Source organism: Sus scrofa, chromosome 4, assembly GCF_000003025.6.
Source record: "Sus scrofa isolate TJ Tabasco breed Duroc chromosome 4, Sscrofa11.1, whole genome shotgun sequence".
Lineage (NCBI taxonomy): Eukaryota > Metazoa > Chordata > Mammalia > Artiodactyla > Suidae > Sus > Sus scrofa.
Window position 1 is genome coordinate 74,308,993 of NC_010446.5, and position 23,591 is coordinate 74,332,583.

General features: G+C 39.8%; 1 protein-coding gene across 7 annotated transcripts in view; it reads right to left on the reverse strand.

Annotated features, from left to right (window-relative positions):
• The window catches only part of SDCBP (syndecan binding protein), a 61,780-nt gene that overhangs the window by 13,052 nt on the left and 25,137 nt on the right, over positions 1–23,591 (reverse strand). For 2 of the 7 annotated variants that reach the window (XM_021088490.1, XM_021088488.1), the window contains exons 1-2: positions 19,521–19,662; positions 3,784–3,849 (exon numbers count right to left, since the gene is read on the reverse strand). In XM_021088490.1, coding sequence (XP_020944149.1) covers positions 3,784–3,834 — 51 coding nt within the window. In that variant the 5' untranslated portion in view covers positions 3,835–3,849; positions 19,521–19,662. 7 annotated transcript variants of the gene reach the window in all.

The window sequence follows — 23,591 nt, forward strand, 5'->3', positions numbered from 1 at the left end:
TTGACAGTAAGTGTTAAAGCCATCTCTAACATCATTTTTTACTTAATAATCAGAAATATGTCAATTAAGTAATGAGGTTTATCCCTATGTATCAACCTAGCCCTAAAATTAATGCTAACAGTAGGTCCAAAGATGCCTGGAGAGATGGAAGCTTAACCTAATTAAGGAAAGCCTACAAAAGCACATCACTCATTTGGGCTGTAAATGTTCTGATATGCTTGTTATTCAGTCACTCTTTAAGAGTTATTGTTTCATAATTTGTCATAATCTAAATGGGAAAAAAACACAGCATGAAAATAAGTATGCTAAATTTTGAAAAATTTTCACCAATTATCAGTTAAAAGGAGGTGTGGCCAGTGGACTGCTTCTTGGATAATCTCTAAGAATACTGTTCAGCACCAAAATGAAGAGCTATCAAGGCATGAAAAGACAAGGAGGGACCATGAATGCACATTCCTAGGTGAAAGAAACCAATCTGAAAGGGTGTTATGATTCGACCCTCCGAAAGGCAGCATCATGAGACAGAGTTCCGTGGTTGCCAAGAATCAGCAGGGATGGAGGGAGGAAGGTATAGAGCACAAAGGTACAGAGTATTCTGCGTGATCACCAGCTCTGGCCGAGGTCACCACACACTTGACCAAAGCAAACAGAGGGAAGAACAGAGAACACCACCAAGAGTGAACCCAGATGTAACTATGGATGTGGGGTGGCAACAGTGTGTCACAGTGGGTTCACCCACCCTGCCACTGTGGTGAGGGTATTGGCGTGTGGGAACTGTGCCAGGGGAGAGGGGAACTGGGGGGCGGGGATCACTGAGACAGAAACTAATCTTTCATTCAATTTTGCTGTGAACCTGTAACAGCTCTGAAAAACATAATTCACTAATTTTAAAAAATTGATCATCTTTTACTTTGGTTTATTACTTTCTATTCTTTCATTCATTGCTATTGTTCTTATCCAATGAATACTGAAGTAAGTACATAAAAGCTCTCTGCAAATTACTATATAATTTGTAGTAAAAATAAAAGATGGTACAAGGGTTTAAAGACTCTAAGCCATTAAATGCAGCAAGCTATTTCATACTCATCTGAAATCTCAAACAAAAAAATGGGGGACGCCCAAGGAGCTCACAGTTACTTTGGGAACACACCATTTCTGACACTACAGAATGCTCTTGGAGCTGGCAGGACAATCTCCACTCACTGTGATAATCAGGAAATTGACAAAAACCACTGTTTCTTAAAAGCTTATTCTGTGTAGGTTTGACAACCACAGGCTCCTCATAACAGACAGATAGGTGCAGGGATTGTCTGATGCTAAAACCCACAAAAAGCAAAAAACAAACAAACCAAAACACCCAAGTATGACCTATCATAGAAAATGAAAAACAAAACATAAACAGCCTAAGACTTTAGTGGCTAGGTTAGGAATATTTTTTAAATCCAATTAGTACTAAAACACGATGTTCCCCCACCCCCTGACCCCAGGCAGCTAGCTTTCTGCTTGGAACACAGCCTTCTAATGGAAATACCCATATGACCTGCATCTCCTTAAAGAAGGTCATCCTGATATAGGCTGTAGCCCTCTTATTTCTCCAATCCAGCATTTGTCAATACCAACTATTTCTTTCCTTTTCTGCTGTTTTCAAAATGAAAAACCCCTGCTCAAATCCTACTATGGTTATTCCATAAAAACCAACAACAACAAAAAAAAGACAAAAAAATCATTCTTTCAGATCCACCTGCAAATCCTATCACTTAGTGCTCCGATGTCATATTAACAGCTTATTATTCTTGAGGGTGAATATTCCGAATAAAAGCTTCTCAAAATCAAGTGTGTCTGTTCGGATGAACTTTGTGGAAATAAAAACCACATGAGAAAAATAACGACAAAAACACCAAAGAAAAAAGTGATAAGAGATCTGAGATGTTTCTGAACAGCCACTTAAAACTGTGTGGCATCAAAGCCGTGGCAGGTGAACAGGTTTCAGAGATTTTACACACCACCAATCAACATCCACAGGGAATCAATGATGGAAAACATGTGTTCTTGATTCCGCCCCCATGCCAAAGGCATCCAATCACTGCTACAAGGTTAACAATTTCAGCTACACAGTTGTTACTATTTCTGCTGGGGTTTTTTCACTCTAAAAGAGCCAACATTTTGCATAAAAAACACTTGTATTCTTGAAGTTGCTTAAGACTTCACACAAATTTGTAGCAAACTTTTTATGCTCATTAAATAATTATTAAAAAGTCAGGGAGTTCCCGTCGAGGCGCAGTGGTTAACGAATCCGACTAGGAACCATGAGGTTGCGGGTTCAGTCCCTGCCCTTGCTAAGTGGGTTAACGATTCGGCGGCGTTGCCGTGAGCTGTGGTGTAGGTTGCAGATGCGGCTCGGATCCCGCATTGCTGTGGCTCTGGCGTAGGCCGGTGGCTACAGCTCCGATTCGACCCCTAGCCTGGGAACCTCCATATGCCGTGGGAACGGCTCAAGAAAAGGCAAAAAGACAAAAAATAAATTAATTAAAAAATAAAATAAAATATGGCACAAATGATCCATCTACAGAACAGAAACAATGGTGGACATGGAGGACAGATATGTGTTGGTGAGGGTGGTGGGGGAGAGGGAGGGATTGGGATGGATTGGGAGTCTGGGGTTAGTAGATGAAGTACTAAAGAATTTCAACACATTTATCATATCAAAAAGATTTTAGGGATTTCCCGTCGTGGCGCAGTGGTTAACGAATCCGACTAGGAACCATGAGGTTGCGGGTTCGGTCCCTGCCCTTGCTCAGTGGGTTAACGATCCGGCGTTGCCGTGAGCTGTGGTGTAGGTTGCAGACGCGGCTCGGATCCCGCATTGCTGTGGCTCTGGCGTAGGCCGGTGGCTACAGCTCCGATTTGACCCCTAGCCTGGGAACCTCCATGTGCCACGGGAGCGGCCCAAGAAATAGCAACAACAACAACAACAAAAGACAAAAGACAAAAAAAAAAAAAAAAAAGATTTTAGGAATAAAGTATAACAGGGAGTTTGATTCATCTTGCCAAATTAAAAGAATAACCAACTTTATAAGAGATCAACTTGAAAGTAAACTGGAAACAAGATGCAATTAAATACTATGATTCTCTCTAGCTAAAAAGAATAAAAATTTACAAAGAGCAAGAACTGATCCCACTCCTCAACTGTCTCCTTAAGCAGAAGCATCTATCTCCAAAGTTGGAGCTGACATAAAGGACCACAAACATGTCAGACTTGATGAGTTAGAAACACTGCCACTATGGCAGGAACCTGTGAAACGCCTGCTGCTTATGTCTCAAAGGAAATCAATTACTATGCTTTCATTGTGCTTTTTTACACTAAAAGCAGCATGTACCTCCCCCATTTCTATAATTGCTAGAAAAAGTAAAGAATTAAAGATTGGTCATATCTAAGGCCCCAAAAGAACAACATATGGATCTCAAAAAGACAATACCTAAGAAGCTGGGGTATATTTTACCAATTTAAAAACGTATTCATTTTAAACCTTAGTCATTAAATCAACCTATCTTTGGAGTTTAAGTCCAGTTTCAAAGATATAACATCCTGTGGCCATTCAGAGTGAAATAAAGAATAATGTCTAGCTTTTCTAACCTTTTCATTAGAAAAAACTGAAAAGAAGTTTATAAAGTGTTAAACAAACACACCTGCTATTTAAGTTTCCTGTCCATTTCACATCACCAGAATGTATGGCAGACAGAGTACGCGGGGAAAAAAAAGGTACTTTAACAATGTAAACATACCTGGATCACCTTGTCTACCTTCAGGTCTTCAAGAGATGGGTAGAGAGACATTTTTGCAGGATTTTTCTAAAGGAAAAACAAAAATTCTGTAATTCAGATTTCGCTGAAATTTTAGTAGTATATGTGGCCAGCGGCATACACATAAACATGTACAAATGTTTAACACACAAGGTATTTAAATTGCAAAACACATGGAAAAATACGACCATCCAGCTATAGAAAAAATTGTTTACATGAAGAGTTACCAAACTACCTCTCCCTCCCAGAGATGATCAAACTATACCCATTACAGATTTTCAACGTCCTTAGTAAAAGCCCCTTTATTTTTAAAGTTTAGAAAATCAAAGAGAAGGATTATGTGACTTGCTAGCTTACACAAGTGCTTGGCAACTGAGTATTATATCCCTCCCATAAAAATCTACAACAGCTCACGTGTCATCTATATAGAAAACCTCTACTGTTATGAAAAATATGTATTCACACATATTACATAAACACATTATAGAATAAAACACACGCACCAACTTTGGCAGTAGTTTTTTCTTTGGGAGACATGAATGAAACAGATGGTAAGAGACTGAGGGATAAAGGGGAAATTTTTACATTTTAAACAGTTCTATATTGTTTAATGATTTTTTAATGACTCTGACTTGCTTTTTGTAGTAATTCAAAACAGAAATCTCTTAAGTATTACAAGGATATAGACTGAAATTCATTCAGCTATTCTGAGAGGAACAATTTCTTTAAGCCCAACAAAACAGAATACATTCTAAATTGGTATAGGGTTTTACATGCCAATTTTTTACCTCCCCAAATCTACCCATGACTGCCTGCTCTGTGAAAATGGAGATGGGCCCTTTAAATACTGCCAGCTGGCAGGTCAGCAGCGGAAGCAGGAGGTACACTGAAGGAAAGGGTTTTTCTCCAAGTTCCAGTCTACTGCTCCAGCCAGGCTCCAGCCACATGTGCCTCTCCAGCATCTTGTCCTGCAGGAAGCAGCTTAAATACCCAGCTCCTTAGGTGTGGGGCAGCCACCTGCCCCCACTCCCCTGCACTCTGGCACAGGCAAGGCACCCCCACCCCCTCCATGGAGCAGCTTTCCCTAGAGTCCTTCCTGGGGCTTGCATCAGGCTCCAAGGTGCAGCATCTCCCTGTGGATGGCCTTCCCCAGCTCTCCACAGATGACGTTCCAGCAAGTTTGGTATCTCAGCTGCTTCGCCATCCACTGAGTTGCAACTGCACTCCCTCCAACAAAGCCTGGATCCCAGACACAGGAAGAGAACAGCCTTTTCCTGGGACAGTCCATCTCAGCCCCGGCTTAGGAGACATTTATTCAGTCTGCTCTTCCTGTATTCATTAAAATTCTCTTTACTTACTAGCCAATCCCTGTCTCTTCAATTATATTATAAATTCTGTACACTAAACTTTCACTGTTAAAATTACTATATGGTTTATCTTTTAGTAGGATACTAAATAAGTTTCTTTTAAAATTGATATACTTCACATACCATAAAGCCCACTCTTTTAAAGTATTATAGAACATGTGGCCTTTTGTGTCTCGTTTCTTTCACTTAGAGGAATGCTTCCAAGGTTCATCCAAGTTGTAGCACATACAGCACTTCATTCCTTTTTGTGGCTGAATAATATTCCATTGTACAGATATGCCACTCTTGGGTATCTATCAATCGATGACATTTTGGGTGACTTTACATTTTCTGACATCAATAATGCTAATAATGCTGAGCATCTACATCCAAGTTTCTGTGTCAGCATATGTTTAACTCTCTTGGAATACAGCTGTGTCAGGTCACAGGCTGACTCTATGTTTAACTTTTTGAGGAAGTGAACTGGTTTCCGAAATGACTGCACCATTTTACGTTCCCAATAGCACGTGTGATGGGTCCCACTTCTCCATATCTTGCCCAATGCACCCGTCCCTCGGATTCTGCAGGGCACTGGTTCTGGCAGCCCCCACACATGAATGCTCAATCTCATATAAAATGGCACAATACACACTTGCTACTGTCTTTTTTATTACAACCATCCGAGTAGATGTAAAGCAGCATCTCACTGTAGTTTGGTCTTATTTCCCTAATGACTAATGAGGCTGAGCATCATTCCTGTGCTTAGAAGCCCTTGTACATCTTTGGAGAAATAGCTATTCAAATCCTTTGCCCATGTTATTTATCCTTCTTGCTTAATTGTCCTGGGGTGAAGCCTCCAATAAAATGCTGATCAGAAGTATGATACAATTTGAAGAGGAAAACAGGGTTTAGGTTTGTGAACAAAATGTAAATTCTTGAGACAGCAAAATCACATATGGCGTAATTCTATTAAATCCATGGAAAGAAAATGAAGTACCTTTTGTATCTCAGAAGTTGTTTCCCTAGAAGCTTTCTCCTTAAGCACATTTTACTTAAACTTTAACCATTTTATCAACATTATAAACAAAACCATTTTAAATGCACTAGAACAAATGAAATGTTGAGTGGTAATCTCGTGCTATTTCTACGTTTGGTTCTGCCACTGACCGCCTACAAGGACTGGATGAGTGGTTCATTTCAAAACTGAGTAGTTTTATTTTTTTTCCCCATAGAAGTTTTTTTCAAATTTTATCTCAAGTTGTCTGAACAACTCTGAGGTCACTCATACCCACACACTCAAGCCTAGAAAAGAAATGGGCTTTACAGCACTTGTGAAAAATAACAAACATCACCTCAACTTATACTTTTTAAAAAATTTAACTGGTTTAAGTATGCTCATCTTTATTAAATTTCACCATTCTTCTAAAATACAAAGCATTCTTCAATGATTTTATTTCCAACTACTTTCTTGGCCCAATTTCACTGAATTTCTTTCCAAACATTACAACGTTCCAGCCACAAACTACTTGCTATTTCCCAGCCAGGTCAAGCACCTCTGTGCCTCCACAGAAAAGCTGTGTCCTCTTCCTGGAATATCCTTCCAGAACTTTTCTATCAAAATGTTAGTCAAGAGCCACTGTGTGAGGTCACCTCTGTGACCTCAGGCTGACATTATTTCTCTCAATTCGGCAGTTTCACCCTCACCTGACATTACTCTGTTGCTTGAGACCAAGGCTCACATTTAACTTTTTATTTATCTAGCATGATGCCTTATCCTGACAGGAAACAAATGTCTACTAAATATTTTGGCCAGTATTATTAAAATAAGAGCAAACAAGATATCCCTAAAATTTTTATCAAAAAATTTGTTTCTTATCTTACGAGTCTACTACTTTGCACATAATACAATTAAAAGCTTTCTAAGAGAATAATAAATTCCTGTATTATTTTTCTGAAAGGCTCTGTTAACTCACACCTGTAGTATATTAAAATCTTTGACCTGATACTAAGTGTCAAAAACAGCCCTTTTAAAAGAACCACAAGGCTACTCTCGAAATTCTTTCAATTATGCTCGGAATTTCAGAATGACCAGTAATGAGATTTAAGAGGATTCTGAAAATATTTTCACAGTGTGAGAATTTTCATTTTATTCTCACTTGAAACTATCAAACACCATTACTGTGCCAACTAAGGACAGAAATTCTATTTCCAGGCTGTCCATTTGGCTGACTATAAATCAGTAAGAAGGTACTTACTAATGTCTCTCACTGCTCTTGAGGTCAGTAGGCAAAACACCCCGCCACTGACTCTAACAGTCTAATCACAACGTCCCTGATGTCACATCTTCACCTTTTCGGGGCTCCATACTCACCCTAACCCAGGTCTGGCCCACACTGTGCTCTCGGCAACCCCTTCAATCTTGTTGCCTCATCGAAGGCCTTGTGCCTGGGGCATGCCAGGGCTTAGAAAAGAACTCCCAAATCAGTTTATACTAGGAATTTCCCTGTGCCTGAGAGAGTTTCAGGTTTTTTTTTTTTAAACATCTGAAGACAAAAAATACTTGACTACCCTGCTTCAGCGGGCATCAAGTTTTCCACCTGACCCCCTACCCCCTCAGAGTAAGTTAACGTCCTTAATCTTTAAATGTGTGCAGAGACAAAGACCTCCAAACACGCAGATACTCGATGTGTTATTTTGTTTATTCTTTTTTTTTTTCCCTTTTTTTTTTAGGTCAGCACCCGAGGTTCCCAGGCTAGGGGTTGAATGGGAGCTACAGCTAGCTGCCTGCCTACACCACAGCTACAACAACGCAGGATCCGAGTCACACATGCGACCTACACCACAGCTCAGAGCAACACCGGATCCTTACCTTAACCCACTGAGAGAGGCCAGGGATTGAACCTGCAACCTCATGGCTTCTAGAGGGATTTGTTTCCACTGCACTATGATGGGAACTCCTGGATGTGCTATTTTGAACATCTAGTGAACTTGCTTGCCAGCTGCAATGCTCTGATTGATGAAGCAGGAAACATGCTGGTCAAGTTTTCCAGTTAATATCACCTAAAACAATAGTACTCTTCATTTTGAGTTATTAACTCATTCCTTCTCTCAAACCACCCACTATGAAAGGTCTCGCTTAAAAAAAAAAAAAAAAAAGGAATGATGTGATTGTTTACATTAAAATAACACTGTCTGCTCAGTTAATCTGAGTTATTTAAAAAAAATAGTCTAGGGATGATGAAAATTCAAAATTGCAGAATCACTGATCATTAAAAAAAAAAAAAACAAAAAAAACAAAAAAACACATGCAACACATCTAGCGTTCTGGATTTCATGGCTGCCACTCAGGGGACACCTCCTGATCGCCTGGCCTCGTTCTGGTGGCCAGCGGGGCATACATTCATGGGTCCCACAGGACTGACTGCGGTGCTCCTACTGATAAGGAGCAGGCCACTCGGCTGGGGAGGGAGGGCTATCCCCTGTGCAGGGAACAGGACCCATATGACATACTCACCCTAAAGGCAGCTTCAGGTACCAGGAGGACTCCGACCAAGTCCCCTCCACCACTTACAAGTCAACAGTGGGCTGCATGTGCAAAGAGGACAACAGCGCCATCATCTGGCTCTGGTTGAACAAAGGTGAGACCCAGTGATGGTCTCACTGTGGCACCCAGGACAGACTGGTGCCCCAGCAGCTGGCCCACTGAGAAAACCATTCTTAGCAGGCTCTCCCCCAGGGCACAGTGTCAACAGCAGACTAAAAGGCACCTCCAGACTTGCAGTAAAAGGCTATCACCTTATCTTCATAGCTGTGGCCTGAAACACACACCTAGGGGCTGACTCTAACTCTCTCGAGACTAGGAGGCCAGGCAGGCACCACCTCTGCACCTTCCCTCTGCCCCATGTACAAGCCAGGCATACCAACTTTTGTGGCTGCCACCCACAGGGTACATCTCTGGACAGACTGACTCTGGTGGCTGATGAGGCTTGTATTCACCAGTTCAGCAGGACTGTAGCAAACATTAAGTGGCTACCTTGCCATAGCTCAGTGCAGAGGGAGCAGATAGAAATGCATATTTCCCAGTCTTCCCCCGAAACAGGTCTCTTTGCATATCTGAGAAGCTCCCGCCTGAGGGGCTGGATTCCCATCAGCGTGAATCTAGGTGCTGACTGAGATCCTTCCCTTAGGGCCAGAGACAAACCCTGGCACACCCTCAACTACTGAGAGCCAAAACAATCAAGTAGGATGCTTGGAAAATTAAAAAGGTAAGAGACACAACCAAGAGCTAATGCAGAGTTGAATGAGAAGCCTCATCTCCTATATGAGGTCAGTCATTCAGGACTAGGAAAGTTTGGCTGTTTTATCTCACCACTGGAATAAATAAAGATAATCAAGGAAAATGGAGAAACAGAAGACTATGACCCAAAGACCAAGATAAAGCCTCTGTAAAAGGCCTTAATGAAAGAGAGAAATGATTTACCTGATAAGGAATTTTAAATAAGTCATAAAAATGCTCACCAACTCAGAACAATGGGAAAACAAAGCAGAATTTCAAAAGATAATAGAAAATATAAGAAAGCACCAAGTATAAACCATGAAACTGAAAAGTACAGTAAGTTAACTGAAAAACACAACAGCAGCTTTCAACAGACTACATGAAGCAAAATAAAGGAGGAAAGAACTTGAAGAAAGGAAGAAATGAACCAAAAGACAGGGCAGTGTAACTCATCTGATCGGAGCAGCAAAAAGAAAAAAAGAATAAAAAAAAAAAAAGAAGGCATTTATGAGAAAGCAAGCTAACCAATATTTGCATTATAAAGGTCTGAGGGAAAGAGGCAGAAAACTTGTCTGAAGAAATAATAGCTGGAAACTTCCCTAGCTCAGGGAAGGAAACAGACAGAGAGTTCCACAAGACATACCACAATTAACATGTCAAGAGTTAGAGACAAGGAGAGAACCTTAAAAAGCAACAAAAGAATCCTGTTATGTACAAAAGAACCCCCAAAAGACTATGAGCAGATTTTTCAGCAGAAACTGCAGGCCAGAAGGGAGTGGCACGATATACTCAAAATGCTGAAAGAAAACAACTGTCACCAAGAATACTCTACCCAGAAAATTTGTGCTTCAGATTTGAATAAGTAGCATTTCACAAGCAAAAGCTAATGGAGTTCATCACCACTAGACTAGCTTTACAAGAAATTTTAAAGACATTTAAGTTTAATTAATAACAGCAAACAAAGTATAAATCCTACTGGTAAAAGTAAATCTACAGCAAAATTCAGAATAACTTAAAGCTACAATGATGGATTAAATCACTTATAAAGCTAGAGTAGGGAGTTCCCGTCGTGGCACAGTGGTTAACGAATCCGACTAGGAACCATGAGGTTGCGGGTTCGGTCCCTGCCCTTGCTCAGTGGGTTAACGATCCGGCGTTGCCGTGAGCTGTGGTGTAGGTTGCAGACGCGGCTCGGATCCTGCGTTGCTGTAGCCCTGGAGTAGGCCGGTGGCTACAGCTCCGATTCAACCCCTAGCCTGGGAACCTCCATATGCCGCGGGAGCAGCCCAAGAAATAGCAACAACAACAAAAGACAAAAAAAAATAAAAATAAAAAGCTAGAGTAAAAGTTTAAAAAGAGTAAAAAACAAAACAAAATTATAACTCCCATAACTTATTACGAGAAACACAGATGAAAAATGTAAACTGTGACATCAAAAACATAAAACATGTGGGGTGGGTAAAAATGTAGTGACAAAGATGCTCACCTTGCCACTTTTATTCAACATGATAGTGCAAATCCTAGTCAGAGCAACCAGGCAAGGAAAAGAAAGAAAAGGTATCCGAATTGGAAAGGAAGAAGTAAAACTGTCATTACTTGCAGGTGACATGTTATTACATACAGAAAATCTAAAAGTCACTAAAAAACTGTTAAAACTAATAAATTCAGCAAAGCTGCAAAATACAAAATCAATACACAAAAATCTGTTGCATTTCAATAGACTAGTAATATACTTTCAGAAAGAAGTTTTGAAAAAACAATTCCATTTACAATTGCATCAAAAAGAGTAAGATACAGAGAAAATAAATTTAACTGAGGGGAAAGACCTGTACACTAAAACAGTAAGACACTGATGAAAAAAATGGAAGACAACACAAGTAAATGGAAAGATATTCCATGCTCATGGATTGGAGAAATATTGCTAAAATGTCCGCATTATCCAAAACAATCTAAAATTTAATGCCATCTGTCAAAATGTCAATGGCATTTCTAACAGAAATAAAACAAACAATTCTAAAGTTTGTATGCAACCACAGAAAACCCCAAATAGCCAAAGCAATCTTGAGTGGAAAAAGCAAAGCTGGAGACACTGCATTCTCTTTCAAACTACAGTGCAGAGCTATAGTAATCAAAACAGTATGATACTGCATTAAAAACAGACACATAGGAGTTCTGGTTGTGGCGCAGTGGTTAACGAATCCGACTAGGAACCACGAAGTTGCGGGTTCAATCCCTGCCCTTGCTCGGTGGCTTAACGATCTGGCGTTGCTGTGAGCTGTGGTGTAGGTTACCGATGCGGCTCGGATCCTGCGTAGCTGTGGCTCTGGCGTAGGCCAGTGGCTACATCTCCGATTCGACCCCTAGCCTGGGAACCTCCATATGCCGCAGGAGCGGCCCAAGAAATGCCAAAAAGACAAAAAGAAATAAAAAAAAAAAAACAAAAAAAACAGACACATAGATGTAAGAGAATGCAGAGCCCCCAAACAAACCCACTCATACACAGTCAATTCATTTCTGACAAAGGCATCAAAAATACACCATGGGGAAAGGACAGTCTCCTCAACAAATATTACTGGGAAAACTGGACAACCATATAGAAATGAATGAAACTGGACCTCATCTCACACCACACAAAAATATCAACTCAAAATGGATAAAATTTGAACCTAAGACCCCAAACCATAAAATTCCTAGAAGGAAACATCAGTCTTAGCAATGACTAACTTAACACCAAAAGCAAAGGCAACAGAAGAAATACAAGTGGTACTATAACAAACAAAAAAGGTTCTGCACAGCAAAGAAGAGAGTAAGTTGAAAAGGCAACTAATCATGGTAGAAAATATCTGCAAACTGTGTACCTGAAAAGGGACTAATAGCCAAGCTAAAACAAGAACTCGTGTAACTCCATGACAAAAAGTAAAATACCAAATAAATAAAAAATGAGCAGAGAAGCTGAACTGACATTTTCCCAAAGAGGACATACAGATGGTCAATAACTACTTGAAAAAGTGTTAAACATCATCAGGGAAATGCAAATCAAAACCACCTCACCACAGAAAACTGAAATGCTCATCAGAGCAATAACCTAAAGTACTACCATAGGGGAGTTCCCTGACCTAACACTTAAGGACTCGGCATTGTCACTGCTGAGGCTTGGGTTCAATCCCTGGCCTAGGAACTTCCACAGGCCGTGAGCATGGCCACACATACACACACACACACACACACACACAAAGGACTACTATACGGTAGCAAAGTAAAAACCTTAAGGTCCTAAAACATTGTGTCTTCAACTTTAAGTTCAAAAGGATAATCTGGAAATCTTGTTAATACAGATTCCTGAGTCCACAGAAACTGAAACAGCAAGTCTGGAGTAGGGTCTAGAAATCTGCCCTTTAACCCTCTGCATACAATCAGGGACCAATGGACACAATTTCACCTTTTGCGTTTCATTTTTCAGAAGTTTTACTTCGTGACTTTTACTCTTTCTTAGAGATATTAAAAAAAAAATTTAGAGTAAAATCACTCTACCTTAAAAATATCACAAGGGTTCAACTGGATCCTTTTATAAATCTAAGATCCATTACAGAATCTCAATGAATTTACTTTTCCCATAACTTGAAATATTTTTGCTATTTTATCTAGGAATTAATCATTACTCATCAGTTATTCCCTATTCCCAAGTATGCCAAAAAAAAAAAAAAAAAACTAAAATGACAGAAATAGGAACAAAAAGTAGAATCATTCCACTCAATTCATTCTAGGAATACATCATGTCATCCTTTAGCTTATACTGCCTAAAGTAGTGCATCCTTTTCTAAGGATGTATTAAGTTTGGAGAGAACACCTTTGTAGCTTTTTTTCAAATGTATTCATTGAACACTGCAGAAACTGAATTTTTACGACAACAAGGCAATTGGTCAGGTATGAGTTTTCAGATGAAGATATCTTAATTGAAACTCCTCAAACTCAAAATTCAATGAGTAAACAATATACCTGTACATAAAGAAATGTTTCAGTCATTCAGAAGGAAGAACTTTATCATGCAATATTTTGAAACAAGTCCTTGGATCCTGTTCTACTGAAAGGATATTACCATCTTCTTTCATCTTTTGTATCTATACATCAAAACTTACTTGACATGGTTTGTAAGTAGCCAAATGAAGGCAGGTGTTTAAACAAAGGTGACCAGATGAAAACAGTAATGCAGAGAAAATTTTAAGAATCTGTTGTGCTGATTATTCCAAATGGTGTTTATAAAAGTATAAGTGAAAATTTTTTCAAATACAGAAGTAGATGGTCATCCTCTCAAAGTCACAAGCAATTACAGTCTGCAAAAATACTGCATTTTTAACAATGCAAGTACAAAAATTACCAGAGAGTAATCTTAGAACATATTAGAGATGTACATGAAATCTAGAATCAGTATTGTTTTGACAGCCAAGAACTAAAAGTAATGATAAGCTAGGACATATTAGAGATGTAGGTGAAATCTAAAACAGTTTTTATAAAATGACTATCTTCCAACTTTATGGAAGACAGGTGGTGATGAGCAATCAGCTGTACTAAAAGATGCTGCCCATTTCAGCTACATCTATCTTCAAAACCAGGAAAATTTAGAATAAAAATTTGGGTTTCTTACATTTATTCAAGTTTTTATTAGAATTCTGTTTCTAATTAAGACTATTTCACTAAGCTTTTATTTTCACTTTTGCAAGTTATTCATAAAGTAATCTAAAATATAAAACAAAAATAAAAAATATCCATTGGACCCAATCGATAAATGGCAATGACCATGTTTTCTAGTACAATGAAGATTAATAAGCATTCCAGATGGTTCACATATGGTATCAAGGAGCATACTTTGAAAAATCCTAAACAGTCTTTTACAGCAATGTTTCTCAAATTTGGTTAATCATCATATCACAATTATTTGGGCACTAGTTAAAATAATTTCCCAGGCTGACACAGATTTCCTGGAAGGATTTAGGAATACTTCTTTTAATAAATATCCAGGGAGATTCTAATGATAAGCCATTGAGAACATGGTCTTATGAAGTCCACTCTAAGTAGAATTTTCTTTCCATAAGATTCCACTTCCCACCTATTAAATTGGCAAAAATTCAAAGTTAGTAACACTGCCAGATAGTAAGGCTTTAAGAAACACTCATACATTACTGCTCAAGTGTAAACTAGTACAATTTCCCTAAAGAGTGAGTTTGCAATATCTACCAAAATCATAAACCCAGTAATACTACTTCAGGTTTTAGTCTACAAACATATCTACACACAAAAAGGGAAAAATGTAAATAAAAGTTTATTCACTGAAACACCAACTGTAATAGCAAAAATTCTTAAAACAAAGGAGGTACTTCTACACAAAATACTGACAGAGATCCAAAATATCATTAACTAGAAAAAACAAAGCGTGATTTAGAGCAGTATATAAAGTATGCTTACATTTGTGTTAAAAGGGGGAACTTAAGGAATCAGAAAAAGCAGCACAAACTAAACAAACTAGAAGTAAGGAATTAAAGATTAGAACAGAGATAAATGAAACAGAGAATCGGAAAAATAAAGGAACATCAATGAAACCTAAATTTGGTTCTTCAAAAATATCAAAGTGACAAAGCTTTAGCTAAATGAACTAAGAAATAAAAAGAGAAAACAACATGTTAGTCTGAAATATTACCACTGAGTCTACAGAAATAAAACAGGTAAGAAAGCATTATGAATTGTACACTAAAAAATTAGATACCCTAGATGAAATGGACCAATTCCTAGAAACAAAATCTAGCAAGATTAAACAACAAAGAAAACAGAAAATCTGAATAGACCTATACCCAGTAAAGAGACCGAATCAGTAATCAAAAATCTCTCAACAAAGCAGAGCACTAGACATGACCAATTTATAGGTGAACTCTATTAAACACTTAAGGAAGAATTACTACCAATCCTTCTCAAAATTACACCAAAAAAATGAAAGAGAAGGAACACTTTCATTCTATGCAGACAGCATTACCTTGACATCAAAGCTGGATGAAGACACAAGAAAGAAAACTACAGACCAACAGCCCCTATGAACAATGATGCAAAAATCCTTAACAAGATACTAGGCAAGCGACCTCAGCTGCACATTAAAAAGATTAGCCACCTTTAAACAAATGGGGTTTATTTCTGGAATACAAAGATGGTTCAACATATGAAAACTGTTCAATGTAAGTAACATCAACAAAATGAAGAGAACAAACACAGTCATCTGACAAAATTCAACATCCTTTTACAATAAAAACACACTACGGAATAGGAGTAGAAGGAAACTACTTCCACATAATAAAAGCCGTATGTGCAAAACTATAGTACAATTGTACTAGTTAACATTTTAGCAGTAATGTATGAGTGTTTCAAACAGGTGAAAGACTAAACATTTTTTTCTCTGAGATTAGGAACAAGGCAAGGATGCCCACTTTCAAAACTACTCTTCAACATAATACTAGAAGTTCCATAAGCAATTAGGCAAGAAAAAGAAACAAAAGGCATCCAATTGGAAAAGATGTACAGTTTAACTCTTTCTAGATATGACCTTATTATATTTAAGATTTAGAAAGCCCTAAAGACTCCACACACACACACACACACACACACATAGAACTAATGAATTCAGCAATGTAACACAACAGTCAACAGGAAAACCAGCTGCATTTCTACACATAATGAGCAATCTAAAAAGGAAAACACAAAAACATTTCCATTTACAGTAACATCGAAAAGAAAAAAACTACTTAGGAGCTGTTTAATCAATGAGGTAAAGAACTTGTACAATAAAAACCTCAAAAAACTGCTGAAAAAAATAAAGAAAATACAACTAAATGTAAGCCTATCCCATGTCCAAGGACTGCTAGACCTAATATTAAAATGTCAATACTATCCAAAGGAATAACACAGAATCAATGCAATCCCTACTGAAACCTCAACTTTTTTTTTCAGAAATAGAAAAAAATCCTAAAATTCATATGGAATTTCAAGGAACCCAAAATACCCAACAATCTTGGGAAGAAAAAAAAACTGTAGAACTTGCACATCCTGATTTCAAAACTTACTAGAAAGCTACAGTATTTCAAAATGGTGTAGTACTGGCATAAAGATACGTCTTTACAAATGGAACAGAATGGACAGTGTAGAAATAAGCTCTTGTATATATACAAGGTCAAATGATTTTTGACAAGGGTGCCAAGACCATTCGACAGAAAAAGACAAGTCTTTTCAACAAATGGTGCTGGGAAAACTGGGTATCCATATGTAAATGAAAGAAGGTGGACCCTCACTTAATACCATAGGTACAAAAAATTACCTCAGAATGGATAAAGGATCTAAATGTAAGACTTTTCTCAAACAATAAAAACTCTTAAACCAGGACAAAAGATTCCTGACGCTGGATTCGGCAAAGATTTATTGGATATGACACCAAAGGAACAGGTACCAAAAGAAAAAAGATATATTGGTCTTCATGAAAATTTTTAAAATTTGTGCATCAAAAGACACTAACAATGGGAGTTCCCACTGTGGCTATGAACCCAACTAGTATCCATGAGGATGCAGGTTCCACACCTGGCCTCCCTCAGTGGATTAAGGATCTGGTATCGCCAGGAGCTGCAATTAAGGATTCGGGAGTTGCCAAATCAAAGATGCAGCTGGTATCTGGTGCTGCTGGGGCTAGCAGCTGCAGCTCTGATTTGACCCTTGGCCTGGGAACGTCCATATACCACAGGTGCGGCCCTTAAACAAACAAACAAAAAAATACTAATAGAGTAAAAAGACAATCCATGGAATGGGGAAAAAAAATTTGCAAATCAGATGTAAGAGATTAATACCCAGAACATTTAGAGAACTCCTAAAACAAAAAATAAAAATTAAAAACATAAAATCAGCAAAGATCCTAACTTGACATTTCTCCAAAGAATATAGAACAGCCAACAAGCACACGAAAAGATGCTCAAATCACTAATCATTATGGAAATGCCAATCAAAACCATGAGATACCAACTCTCACACCCACGAGAGTGACAACTATCAAAAAAAAGTGTTGGTGACACGTGGAAAAATCTGAACCCTTATTCACTGTTGGTGGAAATACAAAATGGCACAGGGGCCATAAAAAAAAAAGTGTGGCAGTTCCCCTAAAAAATTGAAAATAGAATTCTATATATATATCTAGCAATTCCATTTCTGGGTATACTCCCCCCAAAACTGAAATCTGCATCTGAAGAGAGATTTTTATATCTGTGTTCAGAGCAGCATTATTCACAGAGATAACTCAAACGTGGAGGCAACCCAAATTTCCACCAACAAACGAATGGATAAGCAAAATGTGGAATACACACACACGGAAATGTAATTTTGTTGCCTTAAAACGGAAGGAAATTCTGCAACACACAACTACATGGGTGAACTTGAGGACATTATGCTAAGTGAAATAAGCCACTCACATAAAAGACAAAAACTGATTCCACTTATGAGATCCTTAGTAGTCAAAATCATAAAGATATCAAGAACAGCAGTGCTTGACAGGGGCTGGGGGGAGACACTTTATACCACTCTTTGATTCAATGTTGAGCCATTTAACTGGTTACCTCTTCGGAAACTAAATAAATGGACAAAAAAATGTTGGTGGCATTTGCAAAGAAATTAATAAATGCGAAGATAACTATTACTAAATGTTAACAGGTGTTGTTTGGGAGAATCTATCTTTTACGAAACTCTTGGCATTTACTACCTAAAAAAGAAAGAACCTAAATCCAGCAGAAACAGGAAAAACAACAGGTGAGTCATGTTCATTTAGGAACTATTCTCTTCAACAGCAGGTTTATTGCCAACCACAGGTAAGTTCTTCCTCATGATTTTTACATTCTTCTTCTACCGCCCAATCGCAAAAATTACTGTTGCCAAAGTTAAATAGAGACTGTAACGGAATGACTATTTCCTGAACCTATTAAAAGGCATTTCCTTATTTTTATTTCGCAGCAAAAACCACATGATCCGTAATATTTACTCGCCATTTAAAGTTTATAAAGTACGGTGGCCACAGGGAAAATGGGAAAAACAAAACATTCTTACTGTTTGTCCTCAACCTCAGATTTTTAAAAATTACAGAATGGACAAATTTTAAAGTAATCACATATATAGTTGAGATAGAAATTACCAGCCTGCGATTGTTTTACCACATAATTTCCTTTTTTTAACCAATTATTTCCTTTGAAACAACTGGGTGTTATGAGTTTGGTGAACTACATATACTAAGAGCTGTGTATGGTGGAAAAAACAACAGTACACAAGTTATGCAGACACTACATACAGACTAGATAAAGCTAGACACTTCTTTTTAGAAGTTGGCACATTATAAGGCTCCATGACTCAATCCATTTTGGTGATAAAGGCAAACTTTCCATATCCTTTGGGCTCTGCTCTCACATCATTACAAGGAAATCCTGAAACGAAAGCTTTGAGTCACGAGCCCTCAAGGGACGTTTCCTTCGCAGCCGCGGAGCGGGAACCGCGGCTCCTTCCTCCAGCTTGTCCAGAAACCCGGCCCCGAGCAGCCTCCCCACCCCCACCCCCCCCCCACACAAAGTCAAGGCTTCACCCCAAGAGGACGCCTCCTACCTCCCGCCAGACAGGACGCTGCGGTGAGGTCGCCGAGAAAGAGCCCGGGGACGCGGCGCCCGGACGACCCGGAGACCGGAGCCGCCGCTGTCCCCTCACCGCCCGGGCCGCCTCCGGGAGGAACAAAAAGAGTCGAGGCGGCCGCGGGTGGGGGGCTGCGGGCCGACCACGGGCTCCGTCCTGGCCCCGGCCCCCAGTCCGCAGGGTCGCCGGCAGCCAAGGGAGCCGCTCGCGCAAACTTTCGCCCCGGGCCGCGGGCGCCGGGAGGGGCGCGGAGACCACCGACGACAGGGCGTCGCCGTCGACGCGAGTAGCTGCGCCGAGACGCCCCTCCACTAAGCGGCCCGGGGACTCTGCCCCTCCGGTTCCGTCCCCGAGCCCGGGACGCCGAGGGTGCGCCCCTCTTTCCCCCTGGTGCTCACCCCGGCCGTAGGTACCTGATCGCCGCCGCCGCCTCCGGTCACTGACTCGGACTTCCGAGACCCGGAGCGAGGAAGGCGGCGCGCGCCCGAGGACCGCCTGTGAGGCGCGTCACCGCGCCGCTCCCCCCTTCCGCTTGCGCAGGCGCGCAACGCTCTGTCAGGTGACCCCGTCGCCAGGGTAACAGGGCGCGGGCGGCTCAGCGGCCCCCACTATTGCAGAGATTGGGGATGTAGAGCCCCCCCTTCCCCCAGCCAACCTGCTCCCCTCTCTGGGCACTTCGTGACCAGCGACGCCACTCTTCGTCTGCCTCATTCATGATGGTTCCCATCACCTCGAACACAGGGAGCCCCGAAACCCTAGCCTTTGGCGATTTCTTGGCCAGCCTTGGACTTCTACCACCGTGGTCATATTCATCACCACCCTCTCGGTTGACCGCTCTACCTACAGGCTCTGAAGCCTTCCTCTCTCTAACCCTTCCCAACCCCTGCCCTCTTTGTGTTACAACTTGTTTGACTTTTTTTACCCTCTGCCCGTCTGAGCTAAAGTTCACGGGTTGTTGAGGGTTATGTGAGGTAGTGCACAATAGCTGTGTCCTAACACAAAAAGTGAAAAACTGTTTCTTAAGGGCTATGTTCCAGAAGATGTCCTAAGAACTTGATGTATACAGTAGTCTTATTTGATCCTTACGTCTATCTGAGATATTCTTGCTGTGTTTGGTTTGTTTGGTTTTTTTTTTTTTTTAACAACTGCAGGTACTGGCTTGTGAACTTCCCCAGGCCAGAGGTAGGATCACAGCTGCAGCTGCAGGCCTGCACCACAACCAGGGCAACACCGGTTTCAAGGCTCACCTGTGACCTACAGCTTGCAGCAACTGCTGGATCCTTAACCCACTGAGCGAGGCCAGGGATCAAACCTGCATCCTCAGAGACAAGGCTGGGTCCTTAACCAGCTGAGGCAAAACAGAACACTGAGGCAACATCTTTAGCTTGTGAAGACACTGAGGCACACTTTACCTAAATTTTCCATACTTACCATGGAGTAACAGAGCACTTGACAAAATAGCATTTATTACCTTAGAAGCATTTTATTTCTAGCTAAATTATTTAGTACACAATAACCTAATCTGGGGCAAAACTAGTAAAAGTCTGAGCATAAAAGAGGTGACAAGTATGTAATATGTAGACTGTGCCCTCAGAGTCTGAGGTCTAGGTGATAAAATAGATATTTAATTGGATTGGGAAGGAAGAAATAAAACTAGTTTTGTTCACAGGTGGCATGGGTTATATAGAAAGTCCCAAAGAATTGGCCAAAAAAAAAAAAAGTGGTTATAGCAAGGTAGCAGAATTCAAGTTTAACATATGAGCCAATTGTTTTCTTATATAACAGTAGTAAACAATTAGAATTTGAAATTAAAGGCACAATATCACTCATACTGGCACCAAAAAATGGAATAAAATAATTAGGTATAACTGACAAAAAATGCACAAAATCTATGTGAGGATAAGTATAAACATTCTAATGAAAGAAACCATAGTATTATACTAATAAATGTAATGATAGCCCATGTTCTTGGATAGGAAGACACATTATTGTCTTATATCAGTTTTTCCCAATTTGATACATTTGGCACAATCTCAGTCGAAATCCCAGCAAATTATTTTTGAATCCTAACAAACTGACTAAAAAGTTTTTACAGAATACAAAAGGCTCAGAGAGCCAACACAAAATGGAAGAAGGGGAACAAAGTCATGGGCCTGACTCTGCCCAGCATCAAAACCTACTATAAAGCTAGAGAAATCAGACAATGTGGGATTGGCAAAAGACTAGAAAAATAAATCAATGGAACAGGATACAGAGCCCAGAAATAGACATGCACAAATATATTCAACAGATCTCTGACTAAAGAGCAAAGGCATTTAATGGGTAGTCTTTTTTTTTTTTTTTTTTTTTTTTTTAAGGGCCACGCCTGTGGCATTTGGAAGTTCCCAGGCTAGGGGCTGAAGCAGACCTGCAGCTGCCAGCCACAGCTATGTAGGATCCCAGACACATCTTCGACCTATACCAAAGCTTATAGCAACGCTGGATCCTTAACTGACTGAGTGATGCCAGGGATTGAACCCTCATCCTCATGGATACTAGTCTTAACCCACTGAGCCACAATGGGAACTCCCAATGGATAGTTTTTTCTAATGGTACTAGGACAACTGGACCTCCGTATTCACAAGAAAAAAAAAATCTAGACAAGACCTTACACTTTTCACAAAAATTAATTTGAAATAGGTCATAGACCTAAACTTAGCACTCAAACCGATAAAACTTCTGGAAGATAACCTAGGAGAAAATCCAGTTGAACTCTGGTTTGGTCATAAGTTTTAAAATGAAGCACCAAAACCACAATCCACGCCAGAAATAAAAAAAAAAAATGACAAGATAAGACTTAATTAAAATGTAAAGTTTCTTCTTTGTGAAAGACATTGTTTAGAGAATGGAAAGATAAGTCACAAACTGGGAGAAAATACTCTTGCAAAATGCATATGTGATCAAGTCTTGCATCCAAAATATTCAAAGAACACCTAAACCTCAACAGTAAGAAAAGAACCCAATTTAAATCTGGGCAAAAGATCTGAATACACACCTCGCCCAAGAAGATCTACAGATGGCAAATGAGTGTATGAAAAGAGGCTCAACAGCATGACATTAGGGAACTGCAAAGTGAAATGACAATTTGAAATACACCACTACACACCTTTAGAATAGCTAAAATCCAAAACAATGCCGATGCCAAATAGCAATGAAGATGTGAAGCAACAGGAATTCTCACTCATTGCTGAGAGGAATATAAAGTACAACCAATTTAAAAGGCAATTTGGAAGTTCTTAAAAAGCTCAATGTAGTTTTGTATGAACCAATTATCCTGCTCATGTATATTTGTTCAAATGAGTTTAAAACTCAGGCCCACACAAAACTCTGCAGCTTTATTTATACGTGCTCAAAACTAGAAGCAAGCATGATATCTTTCAACAGGTAAATGGATAAACTCTGTTATGTCCATAAATGGATCATCCAGCAATGAAAACAAATGAACTATCAAGCCATGGAGGAACCTTAAACGCATATTGCTGTGTGAAAGAAACTAGTGTGAAAAAGCTACATCCTGTATGATCCCAACTATGTGACGTTCTGGGGGGAAAAGTAAAAACTTAAAGGCAGTAAAAACAACAGTGGTTGCCAGGGATTTGGAAAATATGGGATAAGATATGTGAACCCAAGGAAATTTTTTTAGGATGAAGCTATTTTATATGATACTATGGTGGTAAACACATGACATTATGGATTTATCGAAAACCACAGACAGGACAGCATGTGGTAAAACTATGTGTGTGTATATATATATTAGCCTTTGTCCCCAGTTTTGGATCAGAACTTCAAATACCCTTGAGTTGGACGTCCTGTCGTGGCTCAGCGAAAACGAATCTGACTAGCATCCATGAGGACACAGGTTCAATCCTTGGCCTAGCTTAGTGGGTTAAGGATCTGGCATTGCCATGAGCTGTGGTGTAGGTTGAAGGTGTGGCTTGGATTCTGTGTTGTTGTGGCTGTGACGTAGGCTGGCAGCTACACCTCGGATTTGACCCCTAGCCTGGGAAACTCCATATGCCATGGGTGCAACCCCACAAAGACAAAAAAACAAAAAAACAAAATAAACCCCACTGACAACTCATGAACCTCCAAGGGTGGTTATGTCGTAATTATGCTAATGAGGTGGCTCCTGGCTGGAGTGGGATTGAGGAGAGAGGGCTCCTCAAAGCTCTGTGATAATGGCTGGTCACCAGAAAGACCATACATGCGATTAGAGGGTTGGTACCTATAGCCCCACTCCCCAACCTTCAGGAAGGAGAGGGTGCTGAAGACTGAGTTCATGCCTGGGTCAATAATTCAGTCAATCATACCTGTGTAATGAAATTCCAAAGAAAAAGTCTGAACATCTGTGCTTGATGGCACGTCCTGGTTAGTGAATGTATCCATTTACCTGCCAGAAGAGTGTCCCCAGTTCATCAAGGACAGAGGCTCCGGCCCTTGGGACT